General features: G+C 46.1%; 1 protein-coding gene across 2 annotated transcripts in view; it reads left to right on the top strand.

Moving 5' to 3' along the window:
- Positions 1-379: 379 nt before the first annotated feature.
- LOC102063614 (ligand of Numb protein X 2) overlaps positions 380-18,727 on the top strand; it is a 33,079-nt gene continuing 14,731 nt past the window's right edge. The window contains exons 1-4 of one of the 2 annotated variants that reach the window (XM_074551727.1): positions 380-604; positions 4,709-4,860; positions 15,370-15,799; positions 18,227-18,453. In XM_074551727.1, the coding sequence (XP_074407828.1) occupies positions 15,411-15,799; positions 18,227-18,453 (616 nt within the window). In that variant the 5' untranslated portion in view covers positions 380-604; positions 4,709-4,860; positions 15,370-15,410. The remainder of the gene's footprint in view (positions 605-4,708; positions 4,861-15,369; positions 15,800-18,226; positions 18,454-18,727) is intronic. The other variant, XM_074551726.1, reaches the window with a different exon arrangement.

The following is an 18,727-nucleotide window of genomic DNA, read 5'->3' as shown; positions in this document are numbered from 1 at the left end:
CTTGAGGGCAGCGAGGATGCCCTGAGGGCAACGGGCGGTGGAGACCCGGGAGGTGCCCTGAGGGCAGCGATGGTCGAGGCTCGGACGCGCCCTGAGGGCAACGAGGAACCCCTGAGGGCAGCGGGCGGTCGAGGCCCGGGACATGTCCCGAGGGCAGCGGGGATGCCCTGAGGGGAGCAGGGATCCCCTGAGGACAGCGGGCGGTCGAGGCTCGGGACGTGCCCGAGGACAGAGGCGATGCCCTGAGGGCAGCGGCGGTCGAGGCCCGGACTCGCCCCAGCCGCCGCGGCTGCTCTGGCGGGGCGGGCCGAGGCCGCCGGGTGTGCGCGGCTTGGGGAGGCGGCGGCGGCGGCGGAGGAGGCGGAGGCGGTGAGGGGAGGGCAGGGCTGGGCTGGGCCGTGCCGGGCGGGCGAGTGACACCTGGGCGGCTGCGCTGCCTCCTCCTCCTCCTCTCACGTAGGTTTCGACTTTCTTCCCCGCCCGGAAACTTGGTGGAGGCGCCGCGCTCGCCGCCGTCGCAGGCCGGCTCGGCGCTGGGCTTGCAGCGCCTCTTCCCTCCCCATCCCGGGGCTGAGCGAGCCCCTTCCTGCCCCGGCGGCCCCAGGTGAGCGGGGACGGTGTGGGGGGCGTGAGGGGGTCCCGCCGGGACTGAGGGACGTGGGAGTCCCTGAGGAGGTGCGGGGATCCCTCCGGGCTGAGCTTCCCTGAGGAACTCGGGGGATCCCAGCCGGCTGAACGCGGGACTCCTTGAGGGGCTCGGAGGATCGCACTGGGGCTAAAGGGATGTGGAATACCTTCAGGAGCTCGGGGGGGTCCCTGAGGGGATGCGGGGTTTCTGAGGGTCCCGTCGGGCTGAGGTTGGGGTCGCGGAGCCCCGAAGCTCCCGTTGTCCCAGCGGAGGGCTCGGCCGTGACCGCGGCCGATGTCCCTTATCAGTGACACGGGCACGCAGGTGAAGGCTGCCGGCGCCAGGGTTAACTCTTCACTGCTGCTGCCTGGGCAGGACACACCAAACCCCGCGGTTTTCTGCTCGTGGGGCTCGCAGGGAGGCAGCGGGGCAAAAATGTCTTTGCTAGGAGACGGAGAGCGGCAAAGTCGGCGAGTTTGCTGGTAATTAATGCAGAGGGAAAAATAAGCCTATAAATAGGAGTTGAGATAAACAAGCAAAGCACAGCAAGGGGAGATGTGGACCTTTTGGAATTACCTTAAAGGTGAGAAGTACAGGTGACGATAAAACTTAGTTTAACCCAAAGACTAACCATCTGTCTGTAAAGATTTTTATTTAAGAAGGGTTTTTTTATGAGGGGTGTAAAGCGGGGTGAGGCTGTGTGCTGCTGAAGGGCTTGCTGTGCTCTGCTCGGCTGGGTGCACTTGTTATCTCGAGGGTAATGTCAGAAGGAGAGAGATCTGATGGAGAAGGAGCAGAGCAGGCAGCAGCCAGCTGATGCCAGCGCAGGAGGTGGCAGGGACAGCGGGACTGCCCCTTTCGGTGGCACTGCAGGCTTAGTTTGCTTTAAGCCCCGCTTGAAACGGCGCTTTCAACTCCTTGAGCGGTTTTTGGGACCTACTTTACCTCCGGAAAGTAAGAAATGCAAAATGAGTGCTTCCCTGCTGCTTACCGAGCCGAAAAAGTGTCACATTTAAACTTCTGCTCCAGTTTTTTAGCCAAGGCGAAAGGACCAGAACATAAAGTTTCCGTAGGAAAAGCGATTCCAGCTCAAGCGCAGATATAAGTGGCAGGGGAGCTCTCTGCTGTGCAGCGTGTCGCAGCAGGGACACAGTGAAGATAATTGGCGGCCCAGAGAAGTTTCTGTCACTGTCACAGAAGCCCGGAGTTGTCCTGTGTAATCCTTAAGGCCCTGGGGGCTCAAGCAGCCCGAGGTTTGGGTGGTGCCGAGGGCTGGAGCTCTCCTGCAGCCGCGCCAGTTGTGTGCTGTGCCTTTGAGGGACGGCGCTGACGTTTGTCCTTGATGCCGGAGCTCTTCTGGCAGCTCTCCAGCCGAGGGAGAGCAGATTGCACACATGGCTCCTTCAAAACAAAACTTCTTTCTCTGAAGTTGCACACTCCAAGTCGTCTTTCACCATTTCCCCGAGCAGATGTAGTGTGTCTGCTGCTGAAAGGGCCTAAGGCAGTGGGAATATTTATTCCCTCCCCCAAAGGGATTTGCTCTCTGGACCAGCTTTTGAAGTCAGAACAGCACCAGCGCTTGTGCAGGGCAAAACAAAGGGGTCATATGGCCGGGGATGGAGCGGGGAAGTGATAAACAGGAGGCCAAGCTCCTCTGGGGACTCCCCAGCTGGAAAAGTCAGCCCTGCTGGAAATCCACACCTTCACTCTCCCTGAGTGTTATCCTGCATGCTGGGTGCAGATGGGATGCATTTAAATAACGGGGATTCACTGGCATAAACCCCGTGGGATGAACGGCAGAGAAGGACCTGCGTGTGCAGCAAAAAGCACCATCTGTTGAATGACAAATTTCAAGTTTTTAACCAAATCATTAAAAAAGAAAGAGTTAAGAAACCAACCCAACCATATGGGCTGGGGAATGAGGGCTCAGAGAGGTGGAAGGAGCAGCTCCAGAAGGGACCTGGCAGCTATGTGACCTCCAAAAACCCCCCGAGGTTTGGAGATAGCTGATGAAACAGCTTGAGATTGATTCTGGATAAACTCAGTGCTCCCTGAATGGCAATTCCAGTAACTCTCACAAATTTTAATTAATGGGTTTGTAAACTACAGTAGTGCAGTACTTCCCCAAATGTGGTTAATAAAAGAATTTACTCATATATGGGATTGTAGAGTCTTAGCCTTCCTTACCCAAAAGAATAAATATCACTGCATAATAAACTACCTGGAGCTCACTAAACACCCCTGCTGTATTTTCTCTTCTCCTTGCACTGCCATATATCTCTTATTTTCTGCATTAAAATAAAAACTTCCTGCTGCAACAGCTCTATTGATTTCACTTTGAAAATGAAGCTGCATCATTTCATTCTGCTCGTGTGGATCTCCCCAGAGGAGCTGCAGCTGTTGCCTTACTCACAGGCCTGAATATGTTTTGCTGGTTTGATACAAAACCCTCTTGTTTGGCTTTTCCTTCTCAGTTTCCTTTAGTGGTGCTGCTCGTACAGTTGTTAGGAATTGCATTTGACAGTCCCTCATCGGTTTATGCTCCCTGATTTATAGCACATAAAACGTTGCTCTTGGCTTAGACATTTCTTGACACCAATGGAGTTTGAAAATATGAAAATATCTGGCAGTTTTTCTGATATTTCAGATAAGAAATTGCCCATGAGTCAGTATCTCACAAGCCATCTAAAGGGTTAGAGAGGATTTAGATGAATGAGCAGCAAGAGTTACTGTGCTGGTCCAGGAAAAAGCACTTAAGGCTGGAAGGAGGGAAATGGAATAAAGTTGGATTAATTTGGAGAGACAATCAGCAGCTTACAGGCAAAGGCTTTTAAAAATTTTTAATATATATATTTATATATATATACGTGATCTCCTAAGTGATTCCCTAAGTTTAGAGGTTCCCTGTGCAAATTTTGTTTGGAGTCTGCAGTGTTCTTAATTTGGAATATTCTCCAAGGGAAGCACTAGAAAGGGATTATGTGTTTTTTAAAAGTGTTGTCTAACTTTGCCTGTTCTTTACCTGTACCTTAAATCATGCAAGTTTTGTAAACAGCTGCAGCAGAGTCTCTTTAAAGCTGATTTTCTGACAGTTAAAAGGAGTTGAGATAAACTTGCTCTGTTTCCCTGAGGGTTCAAGGGCCTCACCTGTGACATCCCTGTGGCCGTTATTGAAAGCCCAGTAAATCATAAGCAGCCCTATCTGTAAAGTTCCCAGACTTATCTAGGAGTGGGGGATTGATAACAGAGAAATTCTTCTCACCTAATAAATGCTCTTGCAGATCCCTACACAGCAAATAAATAACAGCCAGCAGTGCCTGCCCTGGGAACCGAGAGCTGAGGATTTCCTCTGGAGCACGGGAACAAAAATTACCGCGTGATTATTTCGAGGAGGATACAGAAAAATAAACACAATGGCTCTCCTGGGCCTTTTCGTCCTTAGGCTAAAACGCAGTTAATTGAATTCCCTGTGAGAGCAGCACCTGGGGCTGCTTTAGCCCAATTTCTCAGCAGAGAAAGGAGATTCCTCCCTTCCCTCCCACAGCTCAGGTCCCTGACGGCCCAGCAGGAATGTGGCTGCTGCGCTGATTTGGGAACAGCTCAAGGACTTTGCTCTGTTGCTTCAGCTCCCTCAGCCCCTCCCGTTTGAAATTTATTTTTAGAACAAGGGAAAATACAATTATCAATTCACTCATATTGCAAATATGTGCCCCATACGGCAAGATAACAACAGGTTTTAAAGTCCTGCTGCTGGGGCCAGGATAAGATTTGGACAGAAAGAAACACATCCCAAAATGCCTCTTGCAGTTCTGCTTCCCCCAGCTGTGAGGGTTGTTTGAAGTCAGTGAGAGGCACCAGGAGAAACTGCATGAAATTGGATGAAAAGGCACCTTCAATTCCATGTGCAACTGTGTGAGCTCATTAGCCATTAACACAGAGGTGTTAAACAGCAGAATATGTCTCAAGACTTCGGAAAATGAGATCTAAGACTGATCTGTCTGTCTCTAGGGAAAGGTAATCATAATCCAGAGACTTTTATTTTTTATTTTTCTGACTCCTGCTGTTTCATTATTTACTTAGGAGCTGTCACCTGTGGTGAAGGGCATTACAGTGCTGGTTGCAGCAGCTCTGCCTACCCAGAGGCACTGGCAGAGTTTAAGTTCACTTCAAACTCAGCTGCAGCTGCCCTGGGGAGCCACAGTTTGAGAAGGTTTCGTTTTGTTTAAATGAAGGTAACTTACTTTCTTTCTTCCTTTCTTTCTTCCTTTCTTTCTCTTTCTTTCTTTCTTTCTTTTCCCTTTCTTTCTTTCTTTCTTTCTTTCTTTCTTTCTTTCTTTCTTCCTTTCTTCCTTTCTTCCTTTCTTCCTTTCTTCCTTTCTTCCTTTCTTCCTTTCTTCCTTTCTTCCTTTCTTCCTTTCTTCCTTTCTTCCTTTCTTCCTTTCTTCCTTTCTTCCTTTCTTCCTTTCTTCCTTTCTTCCTTTCTTCCTTTCTTCCTTTCTTCCTTCCTCCCTTCCTCCCTTCCTCCCTTCCTCCCTTCCTCCCTTCCTCCCTTCCTTTCTTTTCCCTTCCTTTCTTTCTTCTTTCCTCCCTTTCTTTCCTCCCTTTCTTTCCTCCCTTTCTTTCCTTTCTTTCCTCTCTTTCCTTTCTTTCCTTTCCTTTCTTTCTTTCTTTTCCCTTTCTTTCCTTTCTTTCCTTTCTTTCCTTCCTTCCTTTCTTTCTTCCTTTCTTTCTTCCTTTCTTCCTTTCTTTCTTTCTTCCTTTCTTTCTTCCTTTCTTTTCCCTTTCTTTCTTTCTTCCTTTCTTTTCCCTTTCTTTCTTTCTTTCTTTCTTTCTTTCTTTCTTTCTTTCTTTCTTTCTTTCTTTCTTTCTTTCTTTCTTTCTTTCTTTCTTTCTTTCTTTCTTTCTTTCTTTTCCCTCTCTTTCTTTCTTTCTTTCTTTCTTTCTTTCTTTCTTTCTTTCTTTCTTTTCCCTCTCTTTCTTTCTTTCTTTCTTTCTTTCTTTCTTTCTTTCTTTCTTTCTTTCTTTCTTTCTTTCTTTCTTTCTTTCTTTCTTTCTTTCTTTCTTTCTTTCTTTCTTTCTTTTCCCTCTCTTTCTTTCTTTTCCCTCTCTTTCTTTCTTTTCCCTCTCTTTCTTTTCCCTTTACCACGATCTGAGGGTGAGATGGAATGTAAAGGGGAATTACAGACTTAATTACCTCTTAATTCAGCTTTTTTAGTTAGTGTGAACAAGCTTGGGCTGGAAAGTGCTTTGCATAAAAAGCCCTCTCAGCCCGTGAAAGGAAGTCTGAGCAGGGTGATGTGTCCTGCTGTCACCCTGCTGTCACCCTGCTGTCACCCTGCTGTCACCCTGCTGTCACCCATGGCATCGGGCACAGGAGCTGTTGGGGAAGAAGAGCCAGCCAGGGGAAATGTGCTGGGCCCTCTGCAATGACTCCCAGCCATCCTGCCTTGGGTTTATTTTGTGGAGCTGAGATTCCAAGTGCCAAACTCTTTAAACAGAGCATCATTTCAAAAAAATAGTGCTGCTGAAACTGGGACTTGGACCAGGTAATGAGGAGTTCTGTGCTTCTTTATCCTGCAGCAAAGCCCTAATCTGGTGCTTGTGATGTTTAAAAACTGTGACTGTTGATAGGAAATATTTCATCTCCAGGTGCAAAACTGCTTTCATGCTGCTGGATTGCTTGTGGTAAAGTTTTGTAGAAAACAAGAGTTCCTTGTTTGTGTTTTAACCAACTTAGAAAATGAGTTATTTTGTGCTTAAGGCTGAGAGTAGCCAAGATTAATTTCTTTTAACTGAAATTAATTTTAAAGTAGCACTTTGATAGAATGTGATAAAGATTAAAGCTCTGTAGGAGTTTCTCACAAGACAGCAAGGCTTGGAGCTACAGAAATACCTTTTGTCTCCCAAAAGCAAGAGTCTCTCTCTTCCCGCCTCCTCCCTTCTCACATTACATTTAAATATCTCTGATGTGACCACCCTGGTGAGATTATTCAAACAGGGGCTTTAAAAACACCCAGTTAAATAAAATACAGTGCACAGTCTGCTTCTTCCCGTGTCCTTTGGAAGTGCTGTGCTGCAATAGAGACCACAGATGGACAGTGGGGTGCAGTTTGCTTTCACCTCTGTCTGTAAGGAGGGAATTTGGAGGTACACACACAGGCAGGGGTGAGCTAACAGCAGCTGATACTCATTTGTAGCCATTACACACTGGATTTTTACCTCATGCTCCCAGGAGCAAGCACAGCTCTTTGGAAAGTCAGCGTGCTCCCAGATATTCAGATGAACCCAAATCTTAACATCACATCTCCTAATCCCTCTTTGTTTGGTTTTGAGCTGTTGGTTTGAGTTGCAGGAGAAGCTTTGATTATTAATTACTGATTAAATTCTTAAATAATAGCACTGGGTTCTTTCTTTCTTTGTAGAAAGCTTCTCCCACAAACATCAAACTGATTTTTAGGGATGGAGTTGTAGATAGCTGCCAAATTGAAAATGTAGGTGAGGGTGGAGGTGGGAGAATTTAATTTCCTGGAGAGAGAAGATTACAGATACAATAGAAAAAAAATAAAGGCAATCCACCCCTCTGGTGATAAAACTTCCATAGGAATATCTGAGTCAAATTCTGCAAAGAAGCAAATTGATTTAAGTGACTGAAGGATTCCTGTGAGCACAAAATGAGCAACATGCATGTTTGTGTGGAATGTGCTGTAGAAAAGGAGGGTGGATGTAGTGGAAGCATCTTGCAAGGGTGAGAAAGCAGGGAGAAATACATCAATAAATCAGCTTTTTCTGCAGCTCTTCTCTTCAATTTGATGGCATTTAATGTTTCCATTTTTTCTGAGCATGTTAAAATAGTCACTGTTGGATCCCTTTTGGAAGAAGAGTGTAGGTGGAAAGCTTAATTCCTAAAGAAGGGAGGAGAGAGGAAATTTATTGGCTCTTGTTACCCAGATAATATTAACAGAATGATAACTCCAGATCCTCCTGCTCTGCAGAAAGAACTGGGATTCATTTTTGAGATTACATTTGTTTAGCCCTGCTGCTTTACCACTCTGGGTCCTGTGAGAGAGTTACTGCTCTGTGCAATCATGAACTGAGAGAGAAGCAAATGTTCTGAGCATTTGGTAGTGAGAGAAATAAATTATAAGTACCAATTTTTTAAGTTTTCATGTCACCTTTTCATTCTGCTCAAATTAAGAGTGCTCACAATTTAAACTGTTGATTGCTAGCAAGATTTTTAAACTGGAAAGATTTAAACAAATCTTTCCTTGTGTTAAACTTTCAGATACACTAACCAGACAGGTTGTTTATAGAAGTCTGGAAGATTTTTATCAAATTTAGAATTTTTAAAATCTGTCTGGAAGTGAGTTATGTTAAAAAAGGAAATCCATCAATGCTGCAGAGCTGATGCTGCACAAGTTGCTCAGCAGAAAACTCCTGCTCTGCTCAAGCCTTTCAGCTCATCTCTCAGGATAGGGTTTCCTGGGCTGGGTTGTTATCCTGGACTAACAGGATAAGGATTCTGATTATAATTAATGGAAATACAATTGGCTTTCTGTTTTCTGGTGGAGAAAAGAGATACTTGCCCAGAAGCTGGGGCAGATAAAATAGCAAATTGTTAACGAGCACAGAAACACCAGGGAGTTTAAATACAACTTATTTTCACATTTGATTAGAGAATGGGTATAAAAATTGGTGGGGACAATGGAAATTTCAATTTCCATTTTTCTTGATATTGGTTACAGTAAAGCAGCTTTGCTTTAGAGTTTCTGAGTCCAAATGTTCACACAAGTGCTGAGCAGTCACTCTTGGGGTATGAAATCCTCACTCATTAGAAATCCTCTGGCTTCAAGGCAAGCTCAGTCACTGAAAGGGCTGCTTCTCATTTAGCTGCATAAATGCAGCATTTCCAGAAGATTTTTACATTCAGTGGCTGATCTTCAGCCATATCAGAAAATCATAAAAATAGTAGGAACAACACCTGAAACCATTCTTGGGTTTGGTGTTGTTTTTTTTTTTTTTTGTAAAATTGATCTCTTTCAATGTTGTTTATAAAAATCCTCTGCTATTTCAACACTTTGCTGTGCCACTGTTGCAAACTAAGGGGTTGTGAAATGCTGTGGTAACCCACTGGAAGTGTTCATTTAGCACTGGGGTGCCTGTTCTAGAAAATCTGTCTCATTTCATAAACCCTTCTTCACAGCAGTGATGAAATTCAGCCAAAGCCCCCCTGATACAAAACACATTTTCAATGCACTTTTCTGTCTCTGGAATGGAAAAAAATACCATTCTGTGAAACACAAAGCTTCTTAACTGAGTGAAAACTATTTAAAAACATTGAGGAAAATCTCTGCCCCTTTTTCTCATGTTTTATTTCTAGAGGATTGGGTTTGCTCCATCAGAATCCATCTGGAACTTGCTTTTAGGTTTGGTCAGTGCCCTCAGCCATCTTCATCCAGATTGTGCTGGCTTGTTTTGTCCAGCCCCAAAAAAATTAATTAATTGTTTAGCCTTTAGTTGGAATGTTGCAATTCCAGTCTCCCAGGGAAATGTTGTTACAAATATAATAACTGACATCATTATTGCAGTGCAGTGTTACATAGCAGATGTGGGGCACGTGCCCCACAGTCCCCAAACCAGCTTTTATTTGGGTTTTCAGCCCAATATTTCTTTATCACCATGTCAGTGCTAACCTCCAGCTGCCCCAAAGCATAAACCATAGCATTTCTAAAATATTTCCCATGACACACTTCTCTTTTTAATATTGAGAACCAATTATTTGATTTTTTAAAAAATTATTTCTTAACTTCAGCTGTTGGAGACATTCTCTAGTCACCCATATCCTTCAGGAAGAATTTTACATATCTGTTTTGTGTCCTTGCTGCAGACTGGTTGCGTGGTTCTGTGTTTTGCAATGTGGAATGTGATCTGCTTACTCACCATATTTGTGGTTTTAGAAATCAGTTAGTTAATAGAAACAGGCTTGACTTTATTCTTTTTTGTTTGGGTTGTTCTTTTTCCCCAGGAGTTTCCCATGTGGCCTTAGGTGGGTCCATTGAGATCCACTTCAGAGCTATAACAAAGTGTTAAATTCCCAGGGGCTGCTGCCTCTGTGGGTCTGTCTTAGCCTCTGGTGATGGAATTTCTCAGTTTTTAATTGGGAATAGCAGCACTGTTACCCCTCAAAGAAATAAAATTCAGGTGGATACATTATGGCCAAAATTCATTTGTACCAAATGCTGGAATTATGTCAGCAGACAGGCTTGGCTTGAACAGAGCTTTCATTTGTGCTCCACACCGAGAGTGGCCCAGGGAAGCAGAGGCAGAGCAGTGTTTGGGAATGCTGGTGATAAGCTGGAGCTGGAATGTTGTTGTAGTGTGTTGTTAAGTTTCTTGTGTTATTCCCCCAATTTATGTATTGTTCTCCCCTATTATGTGTAAAATGGGTTCGTTCCCCCAGTTTTTCCCGCCACTGCTAGCCTGTCAGCTAAGTTGCTATGGTAACCGCTATTCATAGTTGCCGATGTGTAATTGCTCCTCCCCTGGTTTCCCTTATCAGTGAAAGTTGTTTCTTCCCTAGGTCCAGTCAATCACCCCCTTTCTCCTCCCAGGTTTCGAGAACCTTCTCCTCTCTGGAGATGGTGGCTGGCTGGGGTCCCAGGACACCTCCTTTACCTTTTGATTATTGGTCTCCATGGAGTGTCAGTTCTGTGAAGTTCATCCCCTCACCTTTCCCGATTGGTTCCGCCTGTACCCACCCCCCCTCCTTTATAATCCTGTTTCACCCCCTATGGATGAACTTCTTCCCGGTTGGTTTCCCCGCGTTCGGATCCTGCAACACCTTCAATAAACCGATGTTTAACCCCCGGGAAATGGTCAGCTCCGTTCCTCCCCAGTCCCAGCGGTGTGAGCCAGTCTGCAGCCAGCACAGCCCGAGGCCCTCAGACGCCGAAGGGCGCTGGCCAGGAATTGCAGAGGGGCGTCGGCCTTTCGCCCTCAGCAGCCGGACTCTAAACTTCGGGCCACATATGCCCTCCTCTGCAGAATGTGGAGCCAGGTACCACAGGCACAGCTCCTGCTCACTCAGTCACTGCACAAGTGGAGGCACGGGGCTGGGAAGATTTCTTAGATAATCACCCTTTCTTTAAAAAAGCTTTTCATTTTTTTTTTTCTCCAAGCTGTGAGTCATCAGTTCTATTGCCAAGTCTGGGCTGCTGGGCAGGGAATGAGCAGTTTGCCCACCAGGAATGGTGCCTGCTGTGGTTCTTGGCAGACCCCTCCCAGAGCTATTAACAGTGCTGTAGATGTGCAGGGGGGCAGAGCTAAAACAAGAATAGGCAATGTGCTAACATTGTCAGGAATAGTCTTGCTTTGGCAGGAATACAGATTAGACTACCTGATAAGTCATCATTTAAAAAAAAAAAAAAAAGTCTAGTCTTTGAGTCAGTGTTACAGTACCAGGAATCCTACTTAAAAAAAAAAAAAAAAAAGCCAACACTGGTTGGCTTGAAAAACAATTCTTTTGTTTTGTTTTGTTTTGTTTTTTTAAATACAGTAAAGATAAAGGTGATCCCACAGAAATCCTTATGGGATAATTAGGAAATATAAAGAGATTTCTGCTGGTCTATTTCCTTCATTTATTTGTTAGGCATAGGGGTGGGGTGTGTTACTCTCCAAATAATTCTGATCTAGAGGCATTTTAGAAGAGCAGAGTCCCTTAGAGCAGCACATGTCCCTGCCATGCAGTCAGTGTGGAGCAACTGGGCACCAAGCTGGATCCTGATGTTGTGACTCCCTCATGATGTGGGTGAAAAGGCGTGGGGAGATTCCAGAACTCTGGGAAAGGCAGCAGCAGGGAAGGTGCCACCCTTTGCTGAGAGTGGGGAATGATGGAACAAAAAAAAGCAACACGAGGATGGAGGGGTGGATTGGGTTGGTCTGGCCTTTGGGGGTTGGAATGAGGAGCTGAGATTGGATTGCAAAGGGTTGAATTTGTATCACTGCCCTGCAGAGCTGGATCCTGTGGGCTCTCTGGGCTGACTTTTGAGGGTGGCTCATTGAGGCTGGGGGGAGCCAGGCCTGTTATGATGAAACACTGATTTCCTCCTCACTTCAACTCTGCCTTGTTGGGCTGCAGCAAGGTCTGTGCTGGATGAGATTTTAGCAATTCTTCCCCTGCAGAAGCTCTGCTGAGTGCCTGAGTCCCTGAGCAGGGGAGGCTTGTTTGAGCCTGTGCCCTCCCCGTGCTGCTCACTCAGCCCTGCCTTGCCCAAGGCTCTGGGCTGGGTTTCACCACAGAGGTTTGGGTTCCCTGCTGTCTGCAGCAGTGTCCTCATTGAAGGGACAGTGGTGGAAAAGTAAAATTCACCTGGGCACCTTTAAATGAAATCTTCACCCCTTGGTTTAAATGATCTAGGAGTGAGACAACAGATCAGCTTGGAGCAGCAAAATTTTGGTGACACTTTTATCTTCCACAAGTTATTACTCAGAAATTACTCATCAATGGGATTCATCTTGGGTAACCTTTAAACACAGAGCAGAGAATTAATTTGATAAATAATCTGAAAAACCCCCCAGTAAAAGTAGTTTATCAGCAAAATTACTGTGAGGTTTGTTTTTGCTAAGAAAGTGGATTTGTTTCATCACCTGCCAAAGTTTTATGCAAATAGTCCAACCCGAAGCACAAGTATTTCTGATTGGTACTGTTTGCCTTGGAAGCTCCTTATTTCATTACCTGGTGATGCTGAGCTGATTGATTACAATTGAGGAGATGTTAAGTGATGGTCTGATGTTGAAATGTTCCTTTTGCACCTGTAAAGTCATTCAAGATCAGCTGAAGGCAGGCAAAAAGGCCAGGAAGGCAAACAGAAGGGCTGCCTGTTTCAACTGGAGGCAAGCACCAAGAGCAGGCAGATTTGTGAGAGAGGAGGGCATGGACAGCAGCTTTCATTTCATAGGTGCTGTGAGAGAGGATCCCATGGACACAGCAGCTTTCATTTCCATGGTGGTGTGAGAGAGGATCCCATGGACAGAGCAGCTTTCATTTCCATGGGTGCTGAGAGAGGATCCCATGGACACAGCAGCTTTCATTCCATGGTGCTGTGTGAGAGGATCCCATGGACACAGCAGCTTTCATTTCCATGGTGCTGTGTGAGAGAGGATCCCATGGACAGCAGCTTTCATTTCCATGGTGCTGTGTGAGAGAGGATCCCATGGACAGCAGCTTTCATTTCCATGTTTGAGAGAGGATCCCATGGACACAGCAGCTTTCATTTCATAGGTGCTGTGTGAGAGAGGATCCCATGGACACAGCAGCTTTCATTTCCAGGGTGCTCTTAGAGAGAGGATCCCATGGACAGCAGCTTTCATTTCATAGGTGCTGTGAGAGAGGATCCCATGGACACAGCAGCTTTCATTTCCATGGTGCTGAGGGAGGATCCCATGGACAGCAGCTTTCATTTCCATGGTGCTGAGGGAGGATCCCATGGACACAGCAGCTTTCATTTCCATGGGTGCTGAGAGAGGATCTCATGGACACAGCAGCTTTCATTTCATAGTGCTGTGAGAGAGAGGATCCCATGGACACAGCAGCTTTCATTTCCATGGTGCTGAGGGAGGATCCCATGGACACAGCAGCTTTCATTTCCATGGGTGCTGAGAGAGGATCTCATGGACACAGCAGCTTTCATTTCATAGTGCTGTGAGAGAGAGGATCCCATGGACACAGCAGCTTTCATTTCCAGGGTGCTGTGTGAGAGGATCCCATGGACACAGCAGCTTTCATTTCCATGGGTGCTGTGAGAGAGAGGATCCCATGGACACAGCAGCTTTCATTTCCATGGTGCTGTGAGAGAGGATCCCATGGACACAGCAGCTTTCATTTCCATGGTGCTCTTAGAGAGAGGATCCCATGGACAGCAGCTTTCATTTCCATGGGTGCTGTGTGAGAGTGAGAGAGGATCCCATGGACACAGCACCTTTCATTTCCATAGTGCTGTCTGAGCTGTGCCTTTTTTGGGAGTCAGCCATGCAGGGGTTAAGGAGGGAATGCAAACAGAGGGGTCAGGGATGTTCACCCAGCCTGCTTCCCTCCAGGGGAAGATGTTTTCTTGGCACTGCAGCAGGGGAGAGCAGCAAATAACTCCTGTTGTACCCACCTGGAACTGTGACAGTGATGTTTTAATCTTTTGAAGTGAACATGTTCCTGTGGCTGGGTAAAGAATTCGCCTGTGAAATGGCTGATTCTGTTGGTGATACATTCTTCCTTTAATTAAGTAGCTGACTTACCTTGACAATTAATTGGAGTGATGTATGGTTTTTATTAGAAACCCATGACTAATTTTTTCTTGCCGTTCCTGCTATCTTATTGTTCTTGTCTCCCCTCCTCCCGAGTTCTGCTGAGTGCCAGCTGTGTCCTTCAGGCACTGGTGCAGACCAGTGTTCCCTCTTGCTTACCTGTTCCAGATAAAGTCATTGTTTTCAGGTATTTTCCACATCATCTTTCAGAAATTTTCCATTTCATCACAGTTTTGTAATTTTTTTTTGTTTTCAGAGTCTGGGATTCTTTACTTAAAAAAACCCCACCAATCACAAACTCCTCAAAACATCAGCACAACACCCCTCACCGTGCCATGTAGTTTGCTTCCTTTAATACCACACTTCCTACTTCATTAAAATAACTGCCAGGTTAAAAAAATCCTCCCTGCAGCCATCCCTGTGCCTGTAATCTGCTAGGAAACTCAAGTGAATTTTATATTTAATTACAACAGGCAAGATTCAAAATGGATCTGACTAAAGACATTTCTGTTAAAATCAGAGCAGCAGCTACAAGGACTCAGTTTGTCCCTTATCCTGCTCTCCCTGGCTGAAAGGAGCAGAGGCTCAATCCAGTCTATAACCTTGCAACAAATGATGTGGACTATTCTTTACGTTTTTTCCACTTAGGAAGCTTTAGTCTTTTTATAGGAAATTTGTTTCCATGGGGGAACTTAGGCATGGATGAGTGGGGAACAATGTATTGTTTGTTAAAACAATTTTTTTTAAAGGGAGTGGGCTTGAAAGGAAGGAAATGTGGTTTAGATTTAAGTTTCTTTTGAAATTTATTCCTCTTCTTTTGCCTCATCCTCCCCACCCCCCAAAATACAAAACAATAATCCTAACAACCAGACCTGCTTTTAACCCCCTGTGTTCTCAGAGGAGTATCCATGTCCTCAGTGGCCACACCAGGTGCCAATATTCAAATCTGAGCACCTATTGGTTCGACCACAGCATCCCAAAAACTCACTTCCTTTTCAAACCAGGACATCCCCAAACTGACTTTTCACCACATGTGTCTTTAAAAGATTTGGTGTAATCTGGAAAGGCAGAGGAAGTTTAAAAATCACTGTCTTGTGTATCCTTCCTTTCCCTTCCCTGTCTGGCTTGTTCTCTATCAAGAACATGCAGCTTTTGTCTCAGCTTTCCTAGTCCCTGTGTTTATTTAGTCTGTCTCTGGTGTGTGTGTGTGTAAAGTTTAAGCCTCAGTTTATCCACGTGCTTAAACCTTGTGCTGAACGAGGTCCTTGCATGCTCTGCTCCCTGGGCTGTTCATTCCCAGGGTGGCTCTGGAAGGAAGAGCCCTGTGGGGTCAGGTGGGTGTGCAGGTTCTGGGGGAGGAAGCTCAAGGCAGGAATACAGTTTAATTTGTAATGGGCTGTATTTAAAGCAGGCAGTTGGCTGGAAATGTCTCTTTCCTTTCCCTGCAGGTGTGTGGCAGAGCTGCTGTGTGACAATCTCTGCTGCTGCCATGGCTGACCCCGTGCCCGAGGACAGCGCGTCCCAGGTGCCCGAGCTGTGCTGTGAGTGTGGCCAGGCCCACCCCTTGCTGGACAATCACCTGTACAACTTCCAGGACGAGGTGGACGATGAGCTCATCTGCCACATCTGCCTGCAGCCCCTGCTGCAGCCCATGGACACGCCCTGTGGGCACACCTACTGCTTCAAGTGCCTGGAGAACTTCATGCAGGAGTACAGCTTCTGCCCCATGGACCGCAAGAAGCTCTCCTTCCAGCAGTGCCACAAGTCCAGCCTGCTGGTGAGGAACCTGCTGGATAAGCTGCTTGTGCTGTGTCCTTTCAAGGCTGAGTGCCAGCAGAGCATGCAGCGCTGTGAGCTGGAAGCTCACCTGCAGAACAGGTGCATTCCCCTTTCCATGCTGTCATTGCCAGGGTGCTGTGCTGCTTATCAGAACCCTCTGTTCCCAGAGCAGCTCCCTGAGCTGGGGCAAGGTGGGACACCAGAGCAGGCAGGGTGAGGCTGCAGAGGTGGGTGGGTGAGGACAGTGTAATTGTGTGTGTGCTCTGAGCTGCTCACCTTCAGCCTGTCTGCAGATGCTAAACCTGTCAAACACCCAGACATCTGTGGGTCCTGAGCTGGGCTGCCGGCTCTGGAGTTGTTACAAATAAACAAGCTTATTCTTGTTTCCCTTGTGCAGAGAAGAAAGGCACAAAGTCAAGGCTCTGAAAGCAAGGATTGTGCAGTGCTGCCAGTTTAATTGGTCCAATTAAGATGTGCAATACGTAAGGCTTTGATTCAAATAGTGCAAGTCCCTCCAAGCTGCACATTATGCACTTGCTGAAACACCTACTTATAATTCCATTATCTTCTCTCATTCTTTTGCTGAGAAAGAGAAGCAAATGAAAATTACTATGGTGTTTTTTTTCTGTTCCTCTTGTGTAGAGGAAGGGAGACTTGTTGGTGCTTCCCTGCTGGCTGGGCTGTTGGCAGGCAGGACATTGTCACTTTAAAGGGAGTGCAGGTGACAGAGCTCTTGCCATGGTGCATGGAGAACCCTTGTTCCTGCCTGGTTAATGATTGCAGGGAGGGGAGCTAAGGGCAAGCCCTGCTGCAGGTGGAACAGAGCTTCCTTGGCAAGGTGCATTTGTCAGCAATGGGAAGTGCCACAGGCTTGTTTCATTCAGCTCTGTTGTAGTTTGTTGTGGCAATGACATGTTTTTAAAATAAGCCAGCCAGGGAGCAGGTACACTTAGGATACCTTTACAGCTCCAGCCAAGGATGGACCCTTGTGTTATCATTGTCTTCAGTCCCCATGAGCTGAGAGTTTGTGTTAGAGCCAGGGGAAGGGATGGAAGGTGTTTGGGTGCCCCTTTTCCTTCAGTGAAAGTTTATAATCTGCTTTTTCTTGAGCAGCCCTTTGTCCTGGCTGCTCAGGCTGGGGCCATGGCTCACACCAGGGCTGGGCCTCCCTCTGCTCTGCAAATCTGCCCTGCTATCAGTAAACTCCTGTCACTCTGTAATCCCTCTGGCACGGCAGTTACACACAGGGCAGGGAGAGAGGCACCTCCAATGTTTACATTAGAGACCTGCCTGGAAACTGTAGCATTCTCCTGTATATTCTACAGTTGTTTGTATCTTTCTTGGGGACAGAGTATTCTGGGATTCCAGGCTATTTCACCTGGGCTCTGGGTGCAACTGGATCATCAGACTGAAAAAAAAAACAGATAAGAAAATTGCACTGGGATTAGTGTGTTCTCTTGTTTTAAGTGAGATTAACTGATAGGAGAAGATTTAAGGAAATAAGAAGCACATAGTAACTTATTTTCTTGGGGGATTTCCCTGCCTTTTGCAAATTGAATTTGTGTTTTGGTATCTTAAGAGAGGGGCATGTGCACACACAAGAGGATCATTCAGCTTCTGTCATTAAGTTCAGGGATATTTTACTGCTTGGAGAATAAATGAGCAGGAATAAACCAGAGGAAGTAATACTGGCATGAGATTTCTTTAGCCAGAGTGTAAATAGTAGAGTTTAATTTGAAAAGTGACTCTGGTAAACACCCAATACTACTGATGTCTCTAAATGTGATGCTTTTGCATTTATCACCTCCTCACCTTTTTTATAAATATTTGTGATAAAAGAGCTGTTTTTCCTCACCCATTAGTGCTGAGACAGGCTGCTGATGTATCTGCATCCAATTACATCCCAGTTCTGGGACCTGTGCCCTCTGGGGAGCAGCCAGTGGGATCAGGAATTCAGCTACTCCCATTCAGGTAGAGCCATCCCCTGCATGGCCTGGGAGTGCACCAGGTCCTGGGTCAGGTCTCATTTCTCATTCCACAACAGAAAATTCCCAATCCTCCCTTGCTGCTCCTGTGTGTAGCTGGTGTGTTAAAACAAAGCCTAATTCAAAGCTGAGCTTGAAACCTGAGCCACTTTCTTTGTATCAAGGTACAGTTCACAGTGATCTCTACTACGTCAGAGCTCAGTATTTGCTTATATTTAATAGGGATTGTTTTCTTTATGGATTGTTTACCAGGTAAATATTTAGCAAAGGAGACTCCTGTTTCTATTACATTCTTATTTTTCAATTAATTTGCTTAATAATTTCAAAAGTGGTAAAATAACAAGCACTGCACTTAAGCTGATACTTGTATAAGTAGAAACTGAAGGTCAAATGAGAATCAGTTTTATCATCTGAGAAACCAGGAGTGCACTGGTGAGATCTGGAAGCAGCTTCTTCCCACAGGTTTGTCAGAGCTCTCATGTGCTGGCTCACCTGGCCAGGCAGAGACAGTCACTGACAGTCCCTGCCAATCTCTCTGCAGGTGTCCTGGCTTTAAGAAATACAAATCTGAGCTCCAGAGGAAAAGGAGCCCCATTTCCAAAGGGAAGGAAGAGCCTCCTGCCAAGGGGGACACAAACTCACCCAAGGATCCAGAGCTCCCAGGTGGAGGCTCCTCACTTGTGGCAGAAAGCTCTGGAGCTGCTGTGGTGTCACTGGGGACTGCAGAGCCTGGACTGGTCAATCCAGCTTTTGAGGAGACTGAGGAAGGTGAGAGTTTGGTACAGTAGTGGAACTATGTATTTACCTTTCATGATACACCAATGAGGCAATTATCTCAGGAAATTCAATTTGTAAGTGCCCCCAGCACTGTCAGACATCATCAATGCTACTAAGCCATTAGTGGTCATGTCTTCACCAGAAGAGAGATTCATTCATGTGCATCAGGGGTGGCAGAGTCTGCTCACAGGCACAGAACTGTACAAAACCATTTGGAGAAACTCTGTGAGATCGCAGGGAGTACTTGCAGTGTTCTGTGGAGAAA

Source organism: Zonotrichia albicollis, chromosome 14 (assembly GCF_047830755.1).
Source record: "Zonotrichia albicollis isolate bZonAlb1 chromosome 14, bZonAlb1.hap1, whole genome shotgun sequence".
NCBI lineage: Eukaryota > Metazoa > Chordata > Aves > Passeriformes > Passerellidae > Zonotrichia > Zonotrichia albicollis.
The sequence above is the reverse complement of the archived record's forward strand: the minus strand, read 5'-3'. Positions and strand labels throughout refer to the sequence as shown.